A 26357-nucleotide genomic window follows, 5' to 3' on the forward strand; every position below is an offset into this window, starting at 1 on the left:
CTTCCTGTCCCATTTCCTGGCTTTCATTCACTTATGTTTTCATTGTCCCCCTGACTGCCTGGCATTCGGTAACCTCCGGAATTGCTCCCAGCACCAGAGCGTCTGTGCTGGCAGGGTGGCCGCGAGGCAGACCCCAGTCCTGCCGTGTGGCCACCGAGTCGTTCTGTCACTGCCCCGCTGGACCCAGTCTCTGCGCTGCCGTCCTGCTCTCCCCAGCTCAGCCAGGAGGCGGGCGACATGAGGGCTGCTTCCTTTCTCGTCTTTGTTAAAAACTTTAAGGAAGTTCCTCTTATTATATCTTTTAGATTTGGAAGTTACAAACCTAAGATAATAGCAATCTCCCTTCATTGTCTTTTCTTCTAAATTGGACGTCAGCTGTGACTGCAAACGATGGCACAGGTTTGGGGCCGGGAGTGGGTGGAGGGGGAGCCCGTGTCTGTGACCGGGGAGCACGCAGCCCAGGGCTGCAGGCCTGGTCCCGCATCACGGCAGGTCCCAGGGCTGTGGGACCAGGGACTTTTGCAAGGGTGGAGGCGGGGGGAGGAGTGAAGACAGTGAGAAGGTGAGGTTTGAGTGGCTTGTAGAGGATGACAAGGAGGGGCGGTGGGCGTGTCACGCGAGGGCCCCTGGAGGGGCTGGGCGGGGCAGTTCCCACAGGGAATCCAGACCCTTGCTTGCTAGCTGGGAGGCCGGGAAGCCAGCAAGCTGTGCGCATAGGGGTCAGCTGCTTTCAGATCCCGTTGGCTTTGCAGAGAAGCGGCAGGAGTGGATGGTGGCAGGAGTGGATGGCGGGAGGGAGGCGGCGGGCCTGTTCAAGGGCAGATGGGGTGTGGCTGGGGCCGGGGCAGGGCTGCGGTGGTGGAGAGAAGCGGGCAGAGGGCGGAGAGCAGGTCACAGGGCCCAGTGGATGGACGGGACCTGGTGTGTGTGCACGGGTGGGGGACAGCGGGGGCTGTTGGGGGGGCCGTTCCTGAGCCCTGGGGTCCAAGGGCCATGGTGGAGGCTCAGCTGCTGTGCCGAGGCCTGGGAGGGCCTGGTTCCTGCCCAGCGTCTCCCTGGCCATGCCCTCTGGCTGGCAGCCACAGGCGTCTGGGTGCGTGGCTGGGGATCAGGCTGGGTTTCGGGGGGCGATAACCTGTTCGGGTGCCGGGACTGTGTGTGCGAGACCAGCCGCGGTGTCCCGGCACGTGGGTGAGGCTGCGGGCGAGGGGGCGCACGTAACTGTGCCTGGAGGGCTGTGGCCGGGCCGCTGCCTGCTCGCCACGGAGAGCGGGAGGCCCCGAGTGTCCCAGGCGTGCTGGCCGTGTGCTTGGTGAAAACACGTGACAGCTTGAGCGTGTGCGAGACTGTGGGCAGCGGGTCCCAGCCAGGGGCACGTGGCCGGTGAGAGTGGGTGTCCACAGCCACGAGCCGGGTCAACACGCGGGCGACAGCAGTGCCTGCCTGTGCGTCCCAGTGGGCGTGCGTGGGAACGCGTGTGGGGACGAGCGCACACGTGTGAGTGAGGCGGTGAGGCCGCCCGGCCGTCGCACGTACTGGCGTGTGTGCCGCGCACGCCCGTGTCCGCGTGCGGCCGCCCCGCGGCGCTGACGCCTGTCCCTTCTGCCTCCCGCAGGGCCTCGCGGGAGAGGACGGTTCGTGTGGAGGCGGCGCGCGCCGGCTGAGGGGCATGGCGCCGCTCGGGGAGCCCGCGGGGGCCTGGCTGGCCCTGGCGCTGGCGCTGGGCCTGGGGCTGAGCCCGGGTGCGGCGGCCCCGGGGCCGGACTGCACGGGCGTCGAGTGCGCGCCGCTGGAGAACTGCATCGAGGAGGCGCTGGAGCCGGGCGCGTGCTGCGCCACGTGCGTGCAGCGGGGCTGCGCCTGCGAGGGCTACCAGTACTACGACTGCCTGCAGGGCGGCTTCGTACGCGGCCGCGTGCCCGCCGGCCAGTCCTACTTCGTGGACTTCGGCAGCACCGAGTGCTCCTGCCCGCCGGGCGGCGGCAAGATCAGCTGCCAGTTCATGCCGTGCCCGGAGCTGCCGCCCAACTGCATCGAGGCCGTGCTGGCGGCCGACAGCTGCCCGCAGTGCGGCCAGGTGGGCTGCGTCCACTCCGGCCGCAAGTACGCCGCCGGCCACACCGTCCACCTGTCGCCCTGCCGGGCCTGCCACTGTCCCGACGCCGGCGGCGAGCTCATCTGCTACCGGCTCCCCGACTGCCACGGAGACGCCGCCCCCGGAAATGTCTCGGACACCGAGGAGGGTGACCCTGAGCGACACTACGAAGACCCCTACAGCTACGACCAGGAGGTGGCCGAGGCGGAGGCCGCGGCGGCCCAGGCAGGCGAGCTCCAGGTGGGCGCCAGGGGCCCGGCCGCTCTGGGAGGCGGAGGTCAGCCACCTGCAGCCATCCAGGCCACCCCCCGGCCAGCCGCCCTGCCCAGGCCCACGGCGGCCGCCGCCCTGGGCCCCCCAGCCCCCGTGCAGGCCAAGACCAGGAGAGTGACGGAGCACAGACGGGAGGAGAGGGAGGAAGTGACCGTCGGGGAGCAGCCGGCAGCAGGGGGCCCCGGGGGGCTGGATGCACAGCCCACAGCAGGCCCAGCGCCCGGTCTCCCTGTCCGAGAGGAGGGGGCCGAGGCCAGGGCACGGCCCGAGGAGAACCTCATCCCGGACGCCCAGGCCACCCCCCGCAGCGCCGGGCAGGAGGGAGCCGGACCCGTTCCCATGTCGAGCGCGGCCAGTGTCCTCCCGTCACAGGCCACGCCGAGCGCTCCTGAGGGCGCGACGGAGCCCGGCACCCTCGCCATGCTGACCACACCTCGCCAGGAGGCAGCCCGCGTCCCACCCACCCAGGAAGTGCCCAAGCAGCCAGGGGTTCTGCCCCGTTCTCGGCCAGAGGAAGACACAGACCCCAACTCTGTCCATTCTGTCCCCAGAGGTGACCCTGCAGGTAAGGCCCTTTCCTGCTTCTTCCAGGGACACTCAGCCCAGGGAACGGGCATCCCCAGGGCCCTGTCACTGGCCTGGGTCTGTGCACAGCTGCGGGGGGCTGGGGAAGCTGGGTCTGCGGGGCCAGGCCTGGGACAGCCAGCCCTGTCCCCAGAGCTCGGGGCTGGAGGCTCTGAGATGGAGCTTTCTCTTGGCTCAGCTCCCGGGGGTGCAGGGGTGGGTGCCTGTCACAGTAGGTGCTGGGCTCCCTGGTAGCGCTGTGGCCGAGGGCCTCTTGTGCATACCTCATCAGGGCTGGGGGGCCCTGAGGAGCGGTCCTGTGTGCCCGGCAGGAAGTGGGAGCTCACAGCGTCGATGCAGCTGCCTGCTTGCACCTCCCCGACGGTAGCCTGGGCACGGCCGCACTCTCGGCCTGTGGTGGCAGCAGAAGGGATGCAGCCTCTTGTGGGGGCTCCTTGCAAGGGCCCAGGACCGGGTCTGCCACCCTTTCCTGCTGGGGGCCTGTTAACACACAGATGGTTTCCGTCCCTTCTCTGCTCAGTACCTGCTGTGGCTCCCACCTACTCAGAGTAGACACTGAAGTCCTCTCAGGGGCTGCGGGCCGGGCACAGCCTGCCTGGGGTCTCCTGGACCTCTTCTCCTTCACTGTTTCCTTGCCCATTCTGGCTCCTGTGAGAAAAGTATGTAGACTGGATGGCTGAACAGCGGACGTTTGTTTCCCGTGGCTCTGGAGTCAAGGAAGTCCAAGGTCAGGGTGCCGGCAGATCTGCGGTCTGGTGAGCGCCTGCTTCCCGGTTTGCAGAGCTGTCTGCTTGTTGTGTCCTTCCCTGGCAGAGCAGATGAGGCCACCTCTCATCCGAGATACATCAGAGGAGGAGCAGGCTCTCTGGCATCTTTTCTTAGAAGGGCACTAATCCCATCATGAGGCTTCCACACTCAAGACCTAGTTACCTCCCGGAGCTCCATCTCCAGATGCCACCCCACTGGGGATCAGGGCTTTCATACGTGAGTTTGGAGGTGGGGGCATAAACACTCAGCCCCTAGCGATCCTCCCTGTTTCCCACGCTGCTTAGCGCACTGGCCTCCTAGCCCCTCCAGCCCCAGGGCCTTTGCACTTGCCACTGCCTCTTCCTGAAATGCTCTTCCAGGTGTCTGTGAGGTTTGCTGCTTCCTTCCATTTGCTCTCTGTTCAAGGTCACCTCCGTAGAGAGGCCTTCCTTGACCACCCAGCTCGAAGGGCACCCCACTGCTTTAATTTCTCCCAGTAACCCCTGACATGGTAGCACATCATTACTGTTTAATGTTGTCTCCCCCACTGGAATGTTAGTGCCGTGAGCGGAGGGAGCCCCGTCTGTCATCCTCTCTGCTGTGCACACGGTTGGTGCTCTGTAAACACTGGGTGCATTCATGAGTGAACCGGGGGGCTTCCTGGCCACCCCTTTATCAGCCGTCCCATGAGCTCCCTACACTATCTCTTCTCTGTTCCACCCGTTTGCTCACACTCTTCCTCGTGAGCTCAGGCAGCACCTCTTCCAGGAAGCCTTCCTTGAATCATTGTGTCTTGTCTGACCCCTCCTCCCTCCCCCTCTGCAGCTCCCTGCCTCCCCTCTGTGGGAGCCCTTGGGAGCTGTCTGGTTGTCTAGAGGTCTGTCTCCACAGCTGGGAGTCCATGTCTTGTTCAGTCCTGTGTCCTTCACTCTGTAGACCTTCATTAGGCATCAGCTGTGGACAGGCCGTGATGGGCCCTGGGAGGCAGGAACGGCGCAGTGTGGCCCTGGTCCACAGGCTACGAGCGAGGGATGCCTGGATGGCGTCTGGGAAGGTTTCCTGGGGGAGGGGACCTGTCTGTCCAGAGCTGTGGCCCTTGCTGGGCGTCCACTGAGGCCGAGGCTGCAGGCTCCCCCAGGCCCCCTGCCCCAATGGCTCCTTCCATCCTGCTCCTGGTGGACGGGCCCAGAGCTCATCCTGGCTGAGTACCTCCTAGGTGCCAGGCCCTGTTTGTGTCTTGACCCCCCCCCACAAGCCGGGAGCTGGGCTCCTTCTCCTTTTCAGCTGAGCAGGTCGAGGGTGGAGAAGTGTGGCTTGTGGCAGTAGGTCGCACAGTGGGAGGTAGCAGGCTGGGACCAGGACGGTGGGCTTCAGGGGCCTCCTCCCCACCCAGCCCTTTGCCTGCAGGAGGCGGGGAGCGTGCGTGGGGCGGGGTGGGGGCTGTAATGAAGTCCACGTGTGCCCGGGCGGGCTTGCAGGCCTGGCTCCGGAGACGACGCGTGCAGCCTCCAGGGTTTCCACAACAGACGCGGCCGCCGCCCCCCGCCCCCTCCGCTGGCTGCCAGAGGCCTCTCTGTGGTTGTGGGCCTTGGAATCCTGGAGCGTTGCTTTGTTCTCAGGACCTGCAGGTTTTTTCCCCTGCCCTGGGCTCTCTCAATTGGACTTTGGGGTGTGGCTGCTGGTGAAGGCCGCGTGGGGCTAGGGGCCCTGGAACTGAGTGCCCCCTGTCCCATCCAAGGGCCTTCCTGGCAGAGGCCCAGCACGTGCGAAGCCCAGAGCCGGCACGGACAGGCTGTGCTTCCTGGTGCTCCGGGAGAGGAAGGTGTGGAAGATGGGAGCGGGGGGCGGGGCGGGGGGGTGAGTGTCAATGGGACCCAGGAGCTCGGCACGTGAACAGGGCTGGCCGTGGTCCGCCACGCCTTCCATCTTCCCTGCGTCTGCTCACGCAGGGCCCCGCCGACACACAGCAGTCCACGAGCTCTGTACCTCAGGCCAGCAGCTCGCGCTTTGTGCCTCACTTTCTCCATCTGTAAGCGGCAGAGAAGGCCCTGCTGGGTGCGGGTGTTTTGAGGATTAAATGAGCTAACTCATTCAAGCTCGGCATGCGGCTTAGCACTGCTGAGTAGTTACAAATGGTGACTGTTATTACTCACCCTCTGTTCATCCACCCGCTTCATGTCTTCAACAGATAAGGACGGGGCACTCTCTGCACCAGGGGTCGCCCAGTGAACCAGGCGGGCACAGCCTCTCCCCTTTGGGGTGTGATGGGGCGGAGGGGTGGGCACACAGATTTATTTGTGGTCACAACCATGTGCACAGCTTGGGGAGGCTGGGCGGGGGGAGGCCTGTTGGGTGGGGGTTAGGGGCCCGAAGGAGCATCCTTGGGGCAGTTAGAGGGCCTTAGAGCCTTCTGGCTGCGGTTGTGGGGGGAGCCCTGGGGGATCCCTTGGTGGGGAGACCTGAGGAGGTGGTAGCTTTGTCCTGCTTGCCCGTGGGGCCGGCTGAGAGGTGGGCCATGGGGTGGACACGACCCCCGGCCGTGTTGCCATGGCAGCCCTGGGGCCTGGAGAAGGTTTCCAGCCATCGCCCCAGGCCCGGCTGGGGCGGGGGTCCTGTCTTGGAGCTGGAGCCGGAGCCCTGCCCGGGATCCAGGCTGCCTCTGAGCATGTCCAGATGGAGCCTAATGGAAGCCACATGCCCGGCTCCCTGCTGGGAGAAGGGCTCTGACGTCTGTCGTCACGCAGGGGGCTTGTGAGGGCGCCTTCTGCCCCTGGGGCGGCAGGATGGAGGGAGCCGGGGACCACCCCCCTGCCCTCCTGGGCTCCAAGGGAGGGAACTCGGGGCCAGGGTGGCCCTCAGTAGCCGGAGGTTCCTGGAGCAGCTAGAGGCAGCCCCCCTCCTGGAAAAGGACTCCAGCAAAACCTTCGGGGCCCAGGGCCCCATGGCAGAAAAGGGTCCCTGTCCTCGGGGCCTTGAATCAGCAGGTTCTGCAGGGCAGGGGCCTTTGAATGGTTTGATGTTCCGGTTAATGAAGGGACTTTAACATTCAAATAACTGTATGTTAATTGCAGACACGTACCGTGCTTGTGACCTGGGCCTGCCCTGTCCGCTCGCCCTCTGAAGTTGTCGGTCCCTTTTAATTGTCACAGCCATCCCCTTGGTGCGCCACGGAGGAGTCGGGCCACGTGCCCACGGACACACGTGCAGGAAGCAGAGCATCCAGGCCCCCCCCCCACCCCCCCCCCCCCGCTTCTTCACGTCTTCACCCCTGACAGTCACCTCTGGTGCCCGGCCTGTGCAGGGGCTGTGACAGATGCCAGGTGAACAGGTGGAGACCAGCATAGCCCCTGCGCTCGGGACCTTGCGGTTTAGCGGGGGAGAGAGTGCGGTAGTCACGCGGCGAGGGCTGAGGAATCGGGTGGACCTGCTCTGTGAGCCTGTCTGGGGGATCTGACTCCTTGGGGATCAGGGAGGGCTTCCTGGGGGAAGCGCTGTTTGAGCACAAGGAGTGGTTGAGCGGGCGGCAGGTGGGGAGCAGAGAGGAGAGACCGCGTCAGGAAGAGGACGCAGCAGGTGCGAAGGCCCTGCCGCCGGAGGGAAGGAGTTGGACTGAGAGGAGGCTGTGCGGCTGGCGTGAGAAGAGGCTGGGCATCCGGCAGGCGCCCGTCCAGGGCGATGGTGCCTACTCGCAGGACGGAGGTGGGACCGTTTCTCCAGGGCAGTGGGGAGCCACTGTGGGTGTCAGGTAGGAGCTGATATGATCTTACTTGTGTCGACAGCGCTTCCTTCAGGTGCAGGGAGGAGAGCACAGGAGCCTTCGAGGTCTCCAGGGTCCCCCAGAATCACTGGGTTTGGCTCCAGGGAGCAGAGAGAGGGTCCTGTCCAGCCTCTCCCTGTTCCCCAGAGGAGACCTACAGACCCTCCCCTCTGCTGTGGGAGATTTAAACCTGTGTGGAGTCTGAGTGCGCGCTGAGCATGGCCTGGGGACCTGAGGGAGCCAAGCTGGGATTCTGGCCACCTGAGCCCATCTTCTCAGTGACAGAATCACCTCCTGTAAGAGCTCCTGGCTCTTGGAGCAGCCTGGGGAGGGGGCGCCCCGTGAGGAGAGCGTACAGGTGGGCCAGCTGGCCCTCCCGCTCCTCACCCGCAGCCCATGGGCCTTGACCTGGGATGTCTGATGCTTCCAGGGCAGTGTGGGGTCTGCCGAGGGCTGTGGGACAAGCAGACAAGGGGCCTAGGCTTCCCCCAGCCCCTGCTCATCCGAGGTGCGTCCCGGGCTCACACTCGCTCGTGGGTGGCCTGGGGCCTGGGACATCCCCCCTCTGAGCCCCAGTTTCCGTGCTGAGCCTGCACAGCTGGCGCTGGCCCCACCTCCGCCTGCTGTTCTGCTAAGGGTGTGCGCCCGTCACCTGTTTGCCTCTTTCTGTAAAGCATTGTCGTAAGCGCTAGCGTTTTGTTGCAAACGTTTAGAGGTTGGACGACGTCACGTAAATTCCCACTTTCTGGCTTCCGTTGACCGTCGGCACTCGCAGGCACACCAGGCCCGTGTGCCCTGGGCCAGCTGCTGGGGAGCTGAGAAGGGGCTGCCTGCCCCTCAGCCTGGGGGCCGGTGGAGGCCCTGCACGGTCCTGGGCCACTCCTCCTGGGTGTCGTCAGTGGGTCCGGTTGGGTCCTCTGCCGGGGGCACCTGTCAGGCACTGAGTCTCACCCTGCGGCGACCTCGAGGGCGTCTCTGGGGTCCTTCTGTCTTATGGAAGAGAAACCGGCACCCCGGGAGGGGAGGGGGCCTTTCTGGGGGTCATGGTGGAGCTGGGCAGGGGGCCCTGGTCTCGCAGGGGAGGGGGTGGGCTCATGGCTCCCACGGGGACCTGGGGCAGGAGTGGGTCTGAGTGGCCTGTCGCTGGGCACCCTGGGTTCGGCTGCCCCAGAGCTTACGGCCCTTGGAGGGAACGGGTGCGTTTCACAGCTGCTCCCGTAGTGAGGGTCTGGGGCCAAGGCTAGGCCTGTGGTGGGGTTCTGTAACTTTTAAAAACTGTGTTTCCTTCCTTCCTCCCTCCCTCGCTTCCTTCCTCCCCCCCTCGCTTCCTTCCTAGACGGCTTCATTGAGGTATTGTTCCTCTCCCGTAAAGTCCTCCCATTTAAAGAGTACAATTCAGTAGATTTTGTCAGGGTCGTGAGAACATCATCAGAATCTAATTCTAGAACATTCTCACCACCCCAGGAAGAAGCCCCACACCAGTAGCAGCCACCCCGCTCCCTCCTCCCAGCCCCCAGCAGCCCGAGGCCACTCCCTGTCTCTGTGGGTCTGTGTATTCTGGACATCCCCGCTCAGTTCTAGGTGCCGGGGATGCAGCCGCGATGGAATGGGTGATGTTGGCCCCCCTCAGGAGGCTTGTGCTCCGTGGAGTCGGAGCGGGGGTGGCACACAGACGGTCGATACGTCAAGTCTATGTCAGATGGCGAGAAGCGCTAAGGAGAAAACTGAGCAGCGGCTGTGAAACGTTTCCGCCTCGGTCGGTGGGCGGTGTCTTGCGGGGGCGTCCGTGCGTGTGGGCTCTGGCCTCCACCCCCACCGCCTGCCGTGGCCGCGGCCCCCCAGCAAGCCTGGCCGCACCCCTGCCAGCACCACCACGTGGGGGTGTGGGGTGGCCTTTCTGCCATCTCGCCAGCTGGTGCCAGTCCTCCTGTCCAGGACACGCCTCGGTCACGGACTGAACCTGACGACACTTCTGTTGCTACAATAGTGCGCGTGGCCGGCGACCCCACGGGAGGCGTTGTCGTTGATCCCAGTCGTTGATCCCAAGACCGCGGGTCAGCCGGGCTCGCTGCCCCAGGCCCGGAGTGGCCGCTGGGAGGGGCTGGTCTGGGATGGGCCCCGTCAGGGCGGCTCCCTCTGCTCTGCGAGCTGTTCCCGTCGCGGAAGCAGGGCTCTGAGTGAAAGATGAGCCGTGCTCAGGGACTCGTGGGCCCAGGCTCAGAACTGGCTCAGCCCCTGCTTTCTCCACGTTCTGCTGCCCACCGGTCAGGGGGCCGCCCGGGGTCCAGGGCTCCTCTTGAGGAGGTTGAGGATGTTGCAGGGGGTGTGGGAAAGGAAGGGAGGAGAATTGGGTGGTCAGTGCAGTGAACCTACCCCAGGCCCTGGCCGGCACACTACCTGCCCCATCCCAGTCCCCAGACGACCTTGAGACAAGTCCCTTCCCACCAGGGGAACATGGACCCATGGCCCAGCTCCGACCCCAGGTCCTCTGATGCTTTAGGCATCTCTGGCCTGGTCCAAGGCTCCCCAGGGGTGAGGCTGCTTTGCCCCTCACTAGCCGTGTGACTTTAGGCAGGTTGCTTCACTGGCCTGGGCCTCAGTTTTCTCATCTGTAAAGTGGGCTTACTGACGGCTCCCTCCTAGAGTGTGTTCTCCATCGGGAGAAAGCCGGTGTTGGGCACCAGGTGCTGGCGTCTGTCGTGTATCAGGGCTCCACTCACACAGGTGTCCTGGGTGCTGTCCAGCCCTGGGGGCTCTGCTGGGAGGGCGGTGGCCCCTGAGCTCCCACGCTTCCCATTCACACGCTGAGCAGTTCTCCTGAGGCTGGGCCAAGCCCCTTGGCCTCCTGCGCCCCAGGCCTTCCGGATCCCGGGCGCCTCTGTGAACTGGGGCTCAGAGGTCTGGGCTATGGGTTTCCCCAGGGGAGTGTCAGCACCGTCTGCCTGCCAGCACCCCCTCCACGCCTGGCCAGGTTGTGTGACCTCGGGGTCCCCAGTCCTGCAGCATCTGGATCTTCCAGGAGAGGCTTTTGTCTGGCCGAGGTTAGCTTCGCCTGGGTGGGGCTCTGCTGGGCCCTCCGTGTCTCCTCCGGGGTCTTCGTACAGGGACAGCAGGCTTGGGCCAAGTCATGCAGAGGGGACCAGCCAGCTCGGTCCTCAGAGGGCAAATCCTGAGTGTGAACCCTGCCTCTGCTGCCCTGGCTGTGTGACCTCGGGCGATGGACTCACCCTCTCTGAGCCTCAGTGTCTGCATCTGTAAGAGAGGAGCATAATCTGTGCCCCCGAGGATTCCTGACAGGAGTAGGGAGAGGACGTCCGCCCACTGAGAGCAGCTGCTGTGACTGTGAGCCTTTTCTTTCCCAGCCTGAGGCCCTGCTCTCTGGGCGGTGGGGTGCGGATTTGTTTTTGCTTAAGTGAACAGATGTGGGTCTTTTCTGGTGGCCAGGCGTTGTCCCTCTGGTCAGAAGGCAAAGGGACCAGGCCTCGTGGGGTTGGGTGGGAGTGTTCAGCTGCTCTCTTCCTGCTCCCACGCCGCCTGTCACTCCAGCTGCCTGCAGATGTGCAGGGGGTGTCCCTCCCCGCCCCAATTCCGTCCTTGCACCTTTGTTCCAGTGCCTGCCCACGGAGTCAGCGCACACCCGTCCTGAGGTCCCGCCTTCAGCCGCACAGCCTGGCTGCAGGGCTGACGTCCCAGAAAAGGGGAGGGTCTGCTCCTTCACCCTCACAGGGGGTGTGTTTATCACGTGGCAGACGCTGTGGTGCTCTCCGGACACGTATTGATCGGTGTGTTAAAGCCTCGTGACACCCGTGTTGGGGGGGTACGGTCATTATGCCTGTTTCAGAGCCGAGGTGACGGAGGCACAGGGAGGGTCAGTGAATGTCCAGGGTCGCTAAGGGCAGCAGAGCAGATGTTTGCAGACCACTGGCTCTCGGCCTTTGTCCCGGTGGCTCCGGGGGTTTGCCCGGCTGCCTGGCACGAGGAGGTATGTCCTCACTGTCAGCAGAGCGAGGCTTTAGGACTGCCCCGTGCCCCCAGCCCACGAGGGGCCAGGCAGGGCCCAGGGCAGGGCTGGCAGGCACCCAGCCCCCGCGTCTGAGATTCTGGGGTCCGTGTGGTGGAGGGCGGGGGAGGCAGAAAACGCCAGTCTGGCTGCAGGGAGCCTGGCTGCCCGGGTGCAGCGCTCCCAGGAGCTGACGGGGCGGGCAGGGGGAGAGTGAGAGAAGCTGCCTTCTCTCCCTCCCAGCCCCCACCCCCGGCCCACTCACTCACTCATGGTAGTTCGTGGGTCCCCTGCTCTGGACCAGCCTGTGTCAGTGCTGGGGATCCCGTGGGGAGCGGAACGTGGAGATGCCCCCCCGGCCGCCCCCCACACACGCGTGCCCAGGGGGGGCGTACGCTGGGACGCACGCGATGGGGGAGAAAGCCAGGTGCCCGAGGTGAGGCCGCGGGTGGAGAGGAGCCGCTGGCCGGCGGGGCCGTGGGGGACGGGATGCAGCGGCCGGCGCCTCCCCGGCCCCAGCTGCTGCCTTGGAGCTGGGGTGGGCGCTGCCAGCGTGGCCCATAACTTTTAGATTTTCCAAAAGAAGTCTCGGATCTGGAATTTTGTATAAAGTCTCCCAATGTGTAAATGTTGGCATCTAGTTCATATATATCAAAGCCCCAGTGAAGCCTGCGGTGGGCACCGGTTTGCTGCCGTGGTTTAGGCTCACAGGGAGCCAACTGCCCCTAATTATACGTCTGGCACGCGGAGGCCCAGAGGCAGGCACGGGGCTGGCAAAGACTCTCAGCGGGCTCAGAGGGTGGGGTCCCCAAAGTTCGGACTCCCAGGCCCGCGTGCTCCCCCCAGACCTCCCTGCGCAGCGGAGTCAAAGCCCAGGAAACAGGCAGCACAGGCTCGAGGCCCCTGGAGAGGGTCACAGAGGGGACTGAAGGGTGGGGAGCTGTCACCCCCAGGCCTGGAGGGGAGCTGAGGCCTTACGTACGGGGGGCCTCAGGTAGAGGCGGCCGTGCCTGCTCGGGGGCCAGGCTCCCTCGGCAGTGGGCGGGGCGGATCGGGGACGGATGGGGACAGGCGGCGGCTCTGGTGGCTGCGGAGGCCTCAGGATCTGCAGGCCGCCACCTCCCAGGCCCAGGTGTGGCGGCCTGCTGCCTGGGACTGGCCCCAGGTCGACGGGCGAGAGGGGCTCGTGGTCCCACCCTGAAGGTGTCCCATCCGGTGGCTGACCCCCAGGTGCAGGTGCCGTGGGAGTCAGCGCAGAGGTCCCGCCAGAGGCGGAAACCCAGTCAGAGAAGAGAGCGGCTGGGCTTCTGTCTTTCCCGTCAGGTTGGCCCCGGTTGGCAGGTTGGCAGCTGGGGAGTGGTGGGTGGTCACTCCGGGAGGGTCTCATGATTCCTTCTCTGTCACTGCCTGGACCCTGAAGCCTGGATGCAGGAACAGAGAGGCTGAGGGTGTTGCCCGAGGGGGCTCAGCCAGTGTGGGGCAGAGCAGGGTTCTGGCTTCCTAGCTCTGCTCCCGACGACTCCCAGTTTAGGGCCCTCAGTGCATGTGGGGTGTTACCCATCTCTCCTGGGCCCCTTGGTTGGGGCTCATTGCTTCACTTTGAATATTCAGTCACTCTGCAGGTTGCAGGGGGAGCAGGACAAAGGATACAGATATTTGGGTTGCGGGGGAAGAGAGCTGGTCAAGGTCTAGGTCGGGGCTGGGGGGCCTGGTGAGGCTGTGGCCAAGGTAAGTGAGTTAAGAGAAATGAAAAGCTGCTGGGTGGGGTCATCGGAACTTTGGTTCTAGAAGGGCCCCAACCCGGCCCCATGCCCTCCCACTTGGGAACCCTGGGAGCCTGAGGTCCCAGACTCACAGCCCCTGGACCCCTAGCCAGTGCGGGTCCCTCCCGCCTCAGCTGACAGCGGATCCCAGGGTGCCCGCTGCCTCTTCCACGGGCAGGATTTCCATGTCACCTCTGCCAGGCCCAGCACTGCCACCTGGGGGCTTTACAGGAAGCCACGCTGGTGACCTGCTTCCTGTTTGCCTCTAAGAGGAGAAAAAAAATGTCCAGTTTTTTATGTGATGTTTTTAATTTTTGTATTTTTTTAAGCAAGGTGGGAAGTAAAGTTATGTTTACATTTCTGTTATAGTAAGTGCTGGCTGAAAAACCAAAATTTCCTTATAGTTAGACATCTCTTATTAAACTGTGTGCGTGTACGATGGACCGGTAATTAAATTAAACCCCCTGGAAAGCACAGTAAAGTAGAATTAGGTCATCTACAAGATTCATCTATAAAACAAAACGCTATCCCAAGAACCGAAATGCCATCAAACTCTGGTTTGAGCTAAAGCATAGTTGAGGGTAGCAGCAGTTTCTTAAACTAATAATGAGGGATAACTCACAGTTCTTTCTGAGGAGGAACAGAATGTGTCCCAAGTGTCTTGGTGAAGTTCTGGAAGGCCACACGTTTGGTTTGTTTGAAGTGTGAGTTGCATTGGGAGGCTGTGCCGGGTGGGGCTGGGGGCTCCGCAGAGGCCTCCGGGAGCGCAGCACGGGGGTGGACGTGGCTGGTGGCGGAGGTGAGCCTGTAGTTCTCCTTTTAGACGAAAGCCACCCTGACGGGGGTCCAGCCTCGGTCACACACTCTGTGTTAGAAAGTCGCTTGCAATGATCCGATTCTAGACCAATCTCCCAGTAACTCGTCCACTCTTAGGATGGGAGCTGTCCACTCCCGTGTCCAAGTGCTTGGATCTCTTGGTTCTGGGAAAGTTATTTTCTCAGGAAACGAAGCTGGTCCCATTCAGTTTTTCAGCGTTTGCCTGCAGGTTCCACGTGTCCGGTGACTCTTTCTGGGCGGCATCCTCTGATGCTGATGCCAGGGTCACACGCGCCTCTTGAACAGAGCTGAGCTTGTCAGGAGTCTCTGCACGGCTCCCAATCAGGGCAGCCTGTTTTGTACGAGCGGCTTTTCTCTTTTTGCATGGAGTTGGCTTCTCGTTGATGGTGAAGGCACCCACAGGCAGAGCCCATTAAAATGCCCATGACAGAGACCCACACCCCCGCTCCCTGGGAGGCCGGGGAGGGGAGGGCCTGTGCGCGGGTCATCCGAGCCCCCTCTGCCACCTCCCAAAGCTTCCTCGGGACTGGGCGGAAGTCGAGCGCTGTGGGCCTCATGGCTCCTCCACATCGGCAGAGCCCCCCATCCCCAGGGCTCCAGCGGCGGTAGCGCGCCGCCCCGCCCCCACCAGGCTGCTGGGACAGACCCTCGAAGGGGAGGAGACTCGGGGAAGGAGCCTCAGCCCCGTAGGGGTTCGGTGCTGGCTCTTCTTTCCTCTGGTTTGAGATGTGGGGTGCGCGCGGGCGTGTGTGATGGAAACCTTTCGGTCTTGACCCAGTATGTTGCAGCTGAGAAATAAAGGCGTCTCCTGCGTTACCGCACACCAGGATCCTGCACCTTACACAGTTACCAGTCCCCCCGTGCTGTGTTTATATCCTCCGCTTGTCCCCAAGGTGTAGGGTCTAGCCTGTTTTGTCAAGTAATATTGAATCGGGGCTGTGAGATCTTTTTTGGTTCATGTTTGGTGGTTTTATTTCTTGAATTTCCTTCTTCCTAAAAGTTTTTATTAAAGTATGCGATAGATACTTTTGAGTATCTTTTAATCTAGATGAATATAGCAGTACTCCCTTAAAACTGGTGTCTGTCTTATATGGTTTTATAAAGTATCATGTATGTAAATAAAGCACACGGATCTTCGTAAAACAGCTCAGTGGGTTCCAGGCAGCTCCACCCAAGATATAAAACCTCTCAAGCACTCCAGAATTTTCCTGGTGCCCCTTCTCAGCCCGTTCTACTCTCCCTCCCCCCACTCCCTTCCCGCATGGAAACCAGGAGGCTGACTTTTATCACCATCAGTGACTCCTGCCTGTTCTTGAATTTATTTTGTGTAATGGGAACCATATGGTATGATTTTGCTTGCATTTAACTTCTTTAGCTCAAGAGCGTGTGTTTGAGACGCATGCACACGGTTGCGTGCAGCAGTCATTCATTTTAAAAAGTTGCTCTTTACGATTCCATTGTAGGAATAAATGACACTTTATTGCGCTGTCCTAGCGTGGACGGAGGTTTGGGCGGTCTTCAGTGTGGGGTCGTGATGAATCCAGCGGCTGTGGACATTCTGTGTGAGTTTCTGTCGGGTGTTTACCAGAAGTGGAATCGCTGTATTGGAGGGTTTGGCAGCTTTGGCCGACGCTGTCAAACAGCTTCCCAAAGCATCACCACTTTCCATCCCCAGCAGCCGAGAGTGGGAGTCCAGCTGTCCCGTGTCTTTGCCGACACTGGATGTGGTCTGTCTTTTTCGTGGTCGGATCTCAGTGTGCATTCCCTCGTAACGTTTGAGGGCAAGCACGTTTTCATGTTACGGTTGGACATTTTGTTGGACATTTCTTTGCCCCTTTCTAAATCTGGTTTCTTTGTCTTGCCAGTTTCTAGGCATTCTTGATATATCCTGATGATGCGTCTTTTGTTGGGTCGCAAGTGCCTTGTCTCATTCTCTGACGTTTCTTTCCACTCTCACGATGACGTTTTCTGATGAGACATTGCAAATGCTGTCTTCTGAGGAACACAGATTCCTCAGTTTAATGAAATACAATTTATTGATCTTTACTTTTATGTTAATGTATTTTGTGTCCTTTTCAAGAAATCTTTGCCTACCCCAGAGTCACGAACATACTGTCCTTTGTTATAATCTAGATATCTGAACTTGTTTCACCTTTCCCGGTAGATCACGTTTGGATTTGTTTCTCTGGGTGGTGTGCGTAGGAGTCAGAATTCACTCTTGTTTCAATGGCTATTGAGTCGCCGTACACCGGGTGTTGTAAAGACCATCTTCCCCGACTGCACTGTTACCTTAGTCAGGAATCAAGTGCAAGTGAGTATGGGTAGGTCCTTGCTTCTCTTTTCTGCTCCGTTGTCAAGCTGTGTTTGCACACTGCCTCGATTTACTGGAGTCCTGCAGTCATGTTTGACATCTGGGAGTGTGGCTGGGGCATGTGATCTGGGCTGCTGCCTGCTGTGCCTGGGGTGGGGATAGGACCCTCTTCCTAGAGCTGGAGGGGAGGTGCCCTGGCTATGGGTTGGGGCCTGCCAGGCGGCGCAGCCAGGCCAGAGGTCCAGTTGGTCAGCCAGGGTGGCCCAGCGCCTCCTGAGCCAGGCTGGGGTGGTGCGCCGGGGCGGGGGCGGCAGGGGCAGGGTGCTGACTCGGGCACGGTGCTGACTCGGACAGGGCTAGGGAAGGAAGCTAGGCCATGGGCGGTGCTGCAGAGGGCAGAGGGTCTGGGGGCTGTCCTGCCCCAGGGTGGGCGAGGAAGGCGTCTCTAAGGGGCTGGATTGGGTGGGCCTGGCCGATGGGCTGAGCCCAGCAGCTCCTGCTGGTTCTCGGCTGCTGTGTCTGGGATCCCGGGGCAGGAAGGCGGCGCTCAGGACCCTTCTTGTTTGTCCATCTTCCAGTCATTGGTAAAGGACTCCAGGCACCACCAGGGCCTGCAGGTGACCCCCCCCCCACCGCCAAGAATACAGAGCATCAGAGCTGCAGCATTCGCTGGGCTGTTTGCTCAGGCCCCACAAACATCCTGTCCAAACAGGGCACGGGTGGAGGTGGCCGCCCATCACCCCGCAGGTGTAGCCTTTCTTTTGCAGCATTTCCGAAGCCACCATTCTTTCGGGCTCTGATGTCCGGGAGAGGGGACTGTCTAGAGGGGTCACGACCTCCGGGCCGGATTGTTCTGGGTGCCTACTTCCTGTGATCAAAGGAGGTTAGAGTCCCTGGACTCTCAGGATCTGTTTATAACAGCATGTTTCTTGAAGAGGCATTACCTGCCTGTGATAAGGAAAACACATAAAAAATACAAAAGAGGTCAACAGTGAGTGCCAGCTTGCTCCCTCCCTCCCCAGGGCCAGGCCCCTCCCCGAGGCACCGGCTGTTACCTGTTTCTGGGGTCTCCTTCCAGAAATCCTCCACAGGTGTCCGCGTGCCCCTTTAAAAAGATCATTGGTGGCTTCTTTGAGCCCGTTGAGCCTGTTTTCTTCATTCTTTGTGTTATATTCAGAAGTTGTTCCACGGAGTGTGTGAACATCTAACACCTTGTTTTTTTCTTTTTCCTTTAAGAACTTTTATTGAGATACAATTGACATACAATAAACTGCATATATTTAAAGTGTACGATTTGATACTTTTTTCTTTTTAGTAATGTATGTGTGGCAATCCCCATCTCCCAGTTCATCCCCCCCCAGCCACCCGCCTCAGCCCTCCCTGCTTCCCCCACTTGGTGTCCATATGTTTGCTCTCTACATCTGTGTCTCTGTTTCTGCCTTGCAAACCGGTTGATTGGTACCATTTTTCTAGATTCCACATATATGTAACACATTCTTTGTACCACTTGCGTGAGATTAGGCGGATGTAACACCAGTTATTTGATCGCTGCCCTGTCGTTGGGGGTTGTTGTTTCTGGAATTTGCTGTCACAGATTCGGGGGCGGCTGGTCTCCGTGACTTGCATGTTTGTGCCCACAGCATGTCTGTCAGCAGTTAGATTTCCAGAAGGGGAGGTGCTGGGTCACTGTGCTGTTTTTACATTGCAATACATTATTTTGTTTTTATTGTGGTGAAGTACCCATAACAGAGAACTGGCCATTTTAACTTGTTAAGTGTTCAGCTCAGTGGTGTTAAGTACATTCACCTTGTGCAGCCAGCACCACCATCTCCAGAACTTTCTCATCTTCCCCAAACCAACACTCTGTCCCTCTGTCCCCTGTCCCCGCCCCTCCCCCTGCCCCCAGTAACCTCTGTTCTGCTTTCTGTCTCTGTGAATTTGCCTATTCTAGCGCCCTTATATATGTAGAATCATATAATAATTGTCCTTTTGTGTCTGGCTCATGTCACTTTTTGGGGTCACATTTTTAAGAGACCTTTGCATCTTTCGTCTTAGAATTTTCTAATCATACTGCCTTTTCCAGTAGTGTGTTTGTGATGGAGTATGTGTGAGTAGAAGCGTGTAGGGGACTTCCTGAACACTTAAGGAAGGGCGTAAGCGGGGCACCCACCGAGGCACCAGCTGTGGGGGCAGAAGCCGTGCCCGCCCTGACCCCCTCCCTGGTCACCACCATCCGGGCTTCTGTGAGCACGAGTTCCTCCTTTTCTTTACAGTTTTACCACCTCAACACACGTTTTGCTTTTCTCTGGGTTTGAACTTCACATGAAAGGCGTGAAGCGTGCCGTGTCTTTCTGTGACGGCTTCTCCCCCGAGCCGTGTCCCTGTGGTTCACCTGTGGTCGAGGGTGGTCGCCGTGTGCCCATGTGCACCAAGCGGTCATGCCCCAGAGAAGGCAGCTGTGTGGAGAGCGGGGGGTGGCAGGGCTCAGGGAGAGGGCAGAGGATTCCAGGCAGAAAGTGCCGTGTGTACAAAAGGCCGTGGGGCAGGAAGAGCCTGAGGAGTTGAAGTAGAGAGAGTGAGTGAGAAAGGTCCGAGAAAGGAGACACGGTGGGGAGGTCGCAGGGCCACACCAGGTAGGTCTTGGTAAAGAAAGTGGGGATTCCAGGGTGCTGTAGGCTGAGGAGAGACACAATCTGATTTATACTTGTGAATGGTCGTTCATTTTTTTTAATGAATTAATTTATTGACTGTGTTGGGTCTTCGTTGCTGTGTGCAGGCTTTCTCTAGTTGTGGCGAGTGGGGGCTACTCTTTGTTGCTGTGCGTGGGCTTCTCATTGCAGTGGCTTCTCTTGTTGTGGAGCACGGGCTCTAGGTGTGTGGCCTTCAGTCGTTGTGGCACATGGGCTCAGTAGTTGTGGCTCGCAGGCTCTAGAGCACAGGCTCCGTTGTTGTGGCGCACGGGCTTCGTTGCTCCACGGCGTGTGGGATCTTCCTGGCCCAGGGATCAAACCTGTGTCCCCTGCATTGGCAGGTGGATTCTTAACCACTGTGCCACCAGGGAAGTCCAGTGAATGGTCATTCTGATGCCATCTGGAAGATGGACCGGAGGAGGACACGGAGGAGCGGGGGGCCTTTCGGGCCCGAGAGGTGGTAGCAGAGTGGGGGTGAGGTGGCTGATAGGGGTGACTTTGGAGGTGGTCCTGCAGGTGATGGGTGGGAGGAGGGAGGTTTGGAGGGAGGAACGGGCCCTGGACGGTCCTGAGGTTGGCACAGGGAAGAGGTGGGGAGAGGTGGTCTGGGAAAATCAGCTGCTGAACAGATTCTGGCCGTGGGCGTGCCTGGGGGATGCCCAGTGGTGGTCGCTTAGCCAGCTGTGTGTGTGCAGTAGGGTGTCCAGGTGAGGTCAGCCAGGCCTGGGTGTGGATGGGGAGGAGGAGAGGCCCTGGGACTGAGACTGAGGGATTGGTGCCCAGGACCTTAAAAAGAACCCAAGAGAGACAGAGACTGGGGCCTCGGAGGGGTGGGCCTCTGCCTGAGGAGCCAGGGTACACACCTTGTGGGCCTCGCCCGGCCCTGCCGCCCACGCCTGGATGGTACCGGGCCGCGCCACGCTCGGCCCCCGTGCGGATTCCCCCTTCTGCTCCACGTGGGTGCCCCCCGCCCCCAGCATAAGGCGTCATGCCCCTGAGTTCCTTTGTCTGAAAAGGGGGAAGCTAGGGTGGGAAGGGCCGGGAGAGAACGGACGGAAGCCCGCCAAGTGCAGCTGAAACCTGCGTCTGCTCAGGAGGGGCAGGAAGGGAGCCTCCTCTCAGAGAGGGCCCCCAGAGCGGCTGCTAGTCAAGCCGCCCGTGCTCGGACGTGGGGAAGCTGAGGCCAGAGTGGGGGCAGGACGAGGGGCGGTGGAGGCCGGGGACTTCCATTCCCCGGCTGAGCAGAGGGAGCCTCGTGACAGGCCTCACCGTGCTGTCTGCTGGGATGAAAGTGCCTGGACTCAGGCCTGGCTCGTGGCTAGCACCCAGCGCATTCCAGGCCCTCCTGTTACCCCAAAAGGGCACCCGTCTCGTGTCAGCTGGCGGAGACCCAGGGGTCTGTTGCAATCCGCTAATCTCCTTGGCGCGATCTTGGAGAAGACTTAGGGAGAAAGAGTTCAGTCCAGTGAAAGAAAGGACGCTGTGAGCTGAGCTATGCAGCAAGGGATGAGCTTCCTGGGTGGAGTGAGCTCCCCATCACCAGAGGTATTCAAGCAAGGCGAGACTCCCACGTGCCTGGAGTGTAATGAGAGAGGATTAAGCGTGGAATGGTGGTGTCACTCTCAGGAGCCACAGAGACTCCAGTACGACCGCGACATTGTAACGGAAGAAACAGGCAAGTGAACGAGTAAGGTCACGGGTAAACAAGAGGGTTTCCCACAGTGACAAATGCTGTGCGGAGATTGGAAAGTGAGTAATGTGCTAAGACTGGGGCTGTCTTTTACCCTTTTCTCTAGTAGGTTGTATTAAGGTTTTCCTTTTTGCTGGTGGATTTTATTCTTTTCCCCCCCAGCTTTATTGAGATGTAGCTGACATACAGTATTGTGTACGTTTAAGGTGTACGGTGTGATGCTTTGATATACGTGTATACAGTGGAGTGATTATCACAGTAAGTTAACACCTCACACGGCTACCAGTTTTGCTGTTCTTGTTTGTGGTGGGAACATGTAAGGCCTGCTCTCCTGGGAACCGTCCAGCGTGTGGCACAACGCTGCTAACCGCAGGCACCATGCTGCGCATCAGATCCCGGGACGTACTCCTCGGATAAGTGGAAGTTGGTGCCCTTCGACCAACATCTCTCCATTCCTGCAACCACTCCTCCCTCTTGGCAACCATTCTACTCTGTTTCTAGGAGTCTGGCTTTTTTAGATTCCAGTATAAGTGGCATCACAGAATTTGTCAGTGTCTGACTTATTTCGCTTAGTGTAATGCCCTCAAGGTTCCTCCATGTTGCTGCAGATGGCAAGACTTCCTTCCTTTTTATGGCTGAATAATATTCCCGTGTGTGTGTGTGTGTGTGTGTGTGTGTGTGTGTGTGTGTGTGTGTACACGTACCCCACGTTTTCCTCATCCAGTCTTCCATCAATAGACACTCAGGCTGTGTCCGTGTCTTGGCTATTGTGACTAGTTCGATGAACGTGGGGATGCCAATATCTTTTTGAGTTAGCGTTTTCATGTTCTTCAGATGAATACCCAGGAGTGGGATTGCTAGATCATACGGCAGCTCTATTTTTAATTTTTTGAGGTGCCTCCGTAATGTCTTCCATAGTGGCTGCACCAATTTACATCCCCCTCCACAGTGCCCGCGGGTTCCTTTTTCTCTGCACCTTCACCAACACTACTGTCTCTTGTCTTTTTGATAACAGCCGTCCTAACGGGTGTGAGATGGTAGCTCACTGTGGTTTTGATTTACCTTTCTCGGGTGACTAGTGATGTTGAGCCACTTTTCACATCCCTGTTGGTCATTTTTATGTCTTTGGGAAAATGTCTGTTTCGGTCCTTTGCACATTTTTAAATAGTTTTTTATTTTTGCTGTTGAGTTGTATGAGTTCCTTACATGTTTTGTATGTTAGCCTCCTTATCAGATACCTGGTTTGCAGATATTTTCTCCCTTTTTGTAGATTGTCTTTTCATCTTATTTCTTTTGCTGTACAGAAGCTTTTTCGTTTGATGTGGTCCCACCTGTTGATTTTTGCTTTTGTTGCTTGTGCTTTCGGTGTCATTACCAGAATTTGTTGCGGGGACCAAAGTTAAGGATCTTTTCCCCGATGATTTCTTCTAGGAGTTGTATTGTTTCAATAAATCATTTTGAGTTGATTTTTTAAAAAAAAATTTAAATATATTTAAAACAATTTATTTTATTTTATTTATTGGCTGCATTGGGTCTTCATTGCTGTGCGTGGGCTTTTTCTAGTTGTGGCGAGCAGGGGCTGCTCTTTGTTGCAATGTGTGGGCTTCTCATTGCAGTGGCTTCTCTTGTTGCAGAGCACGGGCTCTTGGCGTGCAGGCTTCAGTAATTGTGGTGCGTGGGCTCAGTAGCTATGGTTCACGGGCTCTAGAGCACAGGCTCAGTAGTTGTGGCGCACGGGTTTGGTTGCTCTGTGGCATGTGGGATCTTCCCGGAGCAGGTCTCGAACCCGTGTCCCCTGCATTGGTGGGTGGACTCTTAACCACTGTGCCACCCATGAGTTGATTTTTGTGTATGGTGTGAGATAACAATCCAATTTAATTCTTCAGTGGATTTTATTTCTGAAGAAGTCTCTCTTTATCCTAAACTTCTTTTCTTAGGTTTTCTTCTAATGCTGCCTTTGTAGATTTGGGCTTTATTTTTGGGTGCGGTGTGCAGTAGATCCCAGCATCAGGTATTCAGTCCTCTCCCCACTGAGTGTGTATGCCACCTGCATCACGTGCTGAATTCCCATGCGCACAAAATTCTGTTTCTGAATTGTATTCTGTTCTGTTGATCTCCTTGTCTTTTTAATTATTAAAACTTTAAAGTATGCTCCTTCTTTTCAGAAATTTTATCTTGGGTATTCTTAGACATTTCCTATTTGGTATGAATTTTAGAATCAACTTGACAGATTTCATGACGAGTTATTTTGGGACTCTGGGATTCCACTGAAGTTGTAGATTTAATAGAGGAAAATTGACATCTTTAAAGTATTGAATCTTCCCTTCTAAACACATGGTATATATTTCTATCTAAGTATACTGTTATATCTATTAGACAATTGTTTTTCTTTGCATAGATTTAGTGTGTTCACTATAGGTTTATTTCCAGGTTTCTTTTTTGAGTGGGATTGTTTTCTCTTACCTTTTCTCTTTAATTGTTGCTGGTGTATAGGAAAGCCACTAATTTGTATATGTTGATTCTGGCTTTGGCCACCATATGATTAATAATAACAATAATAATAATAATAGGTATTAAGTACTGTGTTAATATCGATTCCTTTGGATTGTCTAGAAAGATGAAACGGTACCATCTGCAAACAATGACTGTCATCTCTTTGCTGATATTTCTCCTGCCTCTGTTTTTCCTGCTGTGTTGGTCTGCGAGCATCCCTCAGGCATTGCTCAGCCGTAGTGTTGGTGGGCACTTTTGTCGTGTTTCTGACCTCAGGGAGCCTGTGTCTAATGTTTCACCGCTGCTTGTAACGTTTGTCACTTGTTTCTGGTAGACAGTGGTTATCAAGAATTTTTTTCATTCCTTTAGGTGCCTCAGAAGAGCCTTCAGGGTGACACTGAACCTGGTTTCCCCTATTTTCAGGAGGGAAATTGAAACTCAGGAAAGCTCAGTGATTGAAGTGCCCACCGAGCCAATGAAGCAGGCGGTTGCTAGTGAGTGGTCTCTCTTCCTGGGGTCTTGCAGGCTGCTGACAGCTCTCTGTGTGTTTCTTCCTTAGCCCTGCTGGGTTGTGTGACCTGCTCAAGCACAGTTAGAGGGCCTTGTAGGCTTCAGCAGCTGTGGAGCCGTAGGTCCTCATAAGAGGGCAGGACACTGAGCGTGTAGGGAGGAGAAATGGCTATACATGGTAGCACTAAGATGTGCACCCAGGTTCACAGTTATTCCTCAGCACGTACATAGGTGTCCGAGATGGGCTTTACCTTTGAATGTTGTTTATTTTCAGACCTCAGAGGCAAATGGTTGCATGAATTATGGTCCTCATTTCCTGGTTCCTTATACCTTATCATCTTAGCAAGACTCTGTCTTGTTTTATTTATGGAAATTCCCTTTTATCCCCTTTCCCCATCGCCGTCCCTTCACCTCACCCTAGGCAACAGTTCTCGTCAGTCTCTGAGGGGTGTTTTGTTTTGTTTTGATGTGTTCATGCAAAATGTGTCCTGTAATTTTGTGTGCCATCTTTTCAGTTTGTGTGATGGGTCTCACTTGGTTTTTCCTGTTCTCCCTCAAGCGTTCTGTCCTGTGCTGCTCCGTGTTGCTGTGTGTACACGTCCACTTCATGTTGTGTGTAGATCTCATCTGCTGTTCCTGACAGCGCGGAGTCCTCCGTGGAGGACATCCCTGCACTCTGTTCGTACTCCTGCGGTGACGAACACCCAGGCTCCCTCCGACCTGCTTCCGTAAATGACACCAAAGTGAGCGCCCTTGTACTGGTTGCACGTGGGTCCAGGTGATGACTTCCCTGTGGTACGTACCCAGGAGCAGAACCACTGGGTCCTGGACGAGGCCTGTGTTTAACTGTGAAAGAGGTGCCAGGTCTCCCCCCAGACTGGCTGCTCCGGTCACCACTCCCACCCCCAGGGCACGGGCGCTCCCACCTGTGCCTGGCATTCCTCACTCTCATGTTTCCAGTTTCATAGATATTTTACTTTGGGGTTGTTTTTTTTCAGGTTAATTTTCAGAAGGTTACTGTATTTCTCCATAGCAATTCTTTGTCAGTTTTAGAACATTCCCAAAACATCACGTAACCTGTCAACTGTCTGTTATATTTCTCCAGAGAGTTCTTTGTTAGACAGAGAATTTCAATTCTGAGGTAGGAAAATTCATTCCTTGTTAACCTGTGGTCTGTGCCTTTGAGTTTTTGTTTTGTTTTTAAATTTATTTACTTATTTATTTATTGGCTGTGTTGGGTCTTTGTTGCTGCACGTGAGCTTTCCCTAGTTGTGGCGAGCAGGGGCTACTCTTCGTTGCGGTGCACAGGTTCTCGGTGCAGTGGCTTCTCTTGTTGCAGAGCACGGGCTCTAGTCCTGTGGGCTTCAGTAGTTGTGGCACGTGAGCTCAGTAGTTGTGACTTGTGGGCTCCAGAGCACAGGCTCAGTAACTGGGGTGCACGGGCTTCGTTGCTCCACGGCATGTGGGATCTTCTCAGACGAGGGATGGAACCTGTGTCCCCTGCATTGGCAGGTGGATTCTTCACCACTGCGCCACCAGGGGAGTCCCATGTGCCTTTGCGTTTTAAGACATTCTCCCAACCCTGACTCCTCCTGCTCTCCCCAGTCACAGATTTTTTCCCCAGGAGCTTTCCTTGATGCTGTTGCTGTTTCTTGTGTCTTGCCCTGTTTGGTGTCTCATCTGGCCCCTTAGCAGCAGAGTCTGAGTTGGGGCTTCCTGTACACGTGATGGTTCATTTGGAGACGCTGCCCAGGGAGGGGCAAGGAAGGAGCTGGTGGCACTCCTGGTCCCACGGGGCGCTCTGGAGCAGGAGTGGCCGCACAAGACTGTCCCCTTTGAGACGGGGCTGGGCCCTTGAACCCCCACTAGTGAGTGATCGGCCATCCTCCTCCCAGCCTCCTCCCCTTGGGTGGACTTCCCATCCCAGGCAGCTCTGCAGAGAAGGCTTCTCTGCAGAGAAGGCTTCTCTTGCGAGCCGCTGGCGGCAGCAGGCACGGGCAGCGGATGAGTGGGCTCCTGCCCAGCGATGGACGGGGATCTGGCCCGGCACCGGCCGCATCCACCACACCTGCTGGACCCAGATGCTTGGGGACCGTGCACCTCCTCCAGGTGGTGACTCTGCCCGTGTTGCCACCCACAGTGTCCACGAAGGACCTGATTGACACGTGCTGTGCGGCCGGGCAGCAGTGGGCCATCGACAACGACGAGTGCCTGGACATCCCCGAAAGCGGCGCCGAGGGTGACGTGTGCAGGTAGGTCGGGTGCCTGCTCCACGACCCCGTGTCCTCGCTCCCGGGCCCCACAGTCTCGGGACCACCGCTTCACCTGTGTCCGGGTGCTCTCGGGCGGCTGGGTGTGGCTGCCAGGCTCTCTCTGGGTGTTGGGAGCCCGAGACCGGCCCTGAGAGTGAACTCACCGTGCAGACTTGTCGCTGGCCTGGTGAGCACGGTCAGAGGAGCCCACATGGGAGCAGGTGTGACAGGACCGCTGTCACCTGGGATCAACCCGCTGCCATGCTCAGCCCACTCGAATTTCCTCTCCTCAGCCTTGAGCCGGGCTGTCAGCTGCCTTTCTTTCCCAACTTTGCTACCCTGGGGTCTCCGGAA

At 58.1% G+C, this 26357-nt stretch overlaps 1 protein-coding gene across 2 annotated transcripts in view; it reads left to right on the top strand.

The window, feature by feature from the left end:
• The window catches only part of FBLN2 (fibulin 2), a 68542-nt gene that overhangs the window by 20295 nt on the left and 21890 nt on the right, over positions 1–26357 (top strand). For both annotated transcript variants that reach the window (XM_057706341.1, XM_057706342.1), the window contains exons 2-3: positions 1616–2933; positions 25892–26003. In XM_057706341.1, coding sequence (XP_057562324.1) covers positions 1670–2933; positions 25892–26003 — 1376 coding nt within the window. In that variant the 5' untranslated portion in view covers positions 1616–1669. The remainder of the gene's footprint in view (positions 1–1615; positions 2934–25891; positions 26004–26357) is intronic.

The sequence above is a fragment of the Hippopotamus amphibius genome, chromosome 13 (assembly GCF_030028045.1).
Source record: "Hippopotamus amphibius kiboko isolate mHipAmp2 chromosome 13, mHipAmp2.hap2, whole genome shotgun sequence".
Taxonomy (NCBI): domain Eukaryota; kingdom Metazoa; phylum Chordata; class Mammalia; order Artiodactyla; family Hippopotamidae; genus Hippopotamus; species Hippopotamus amphibius.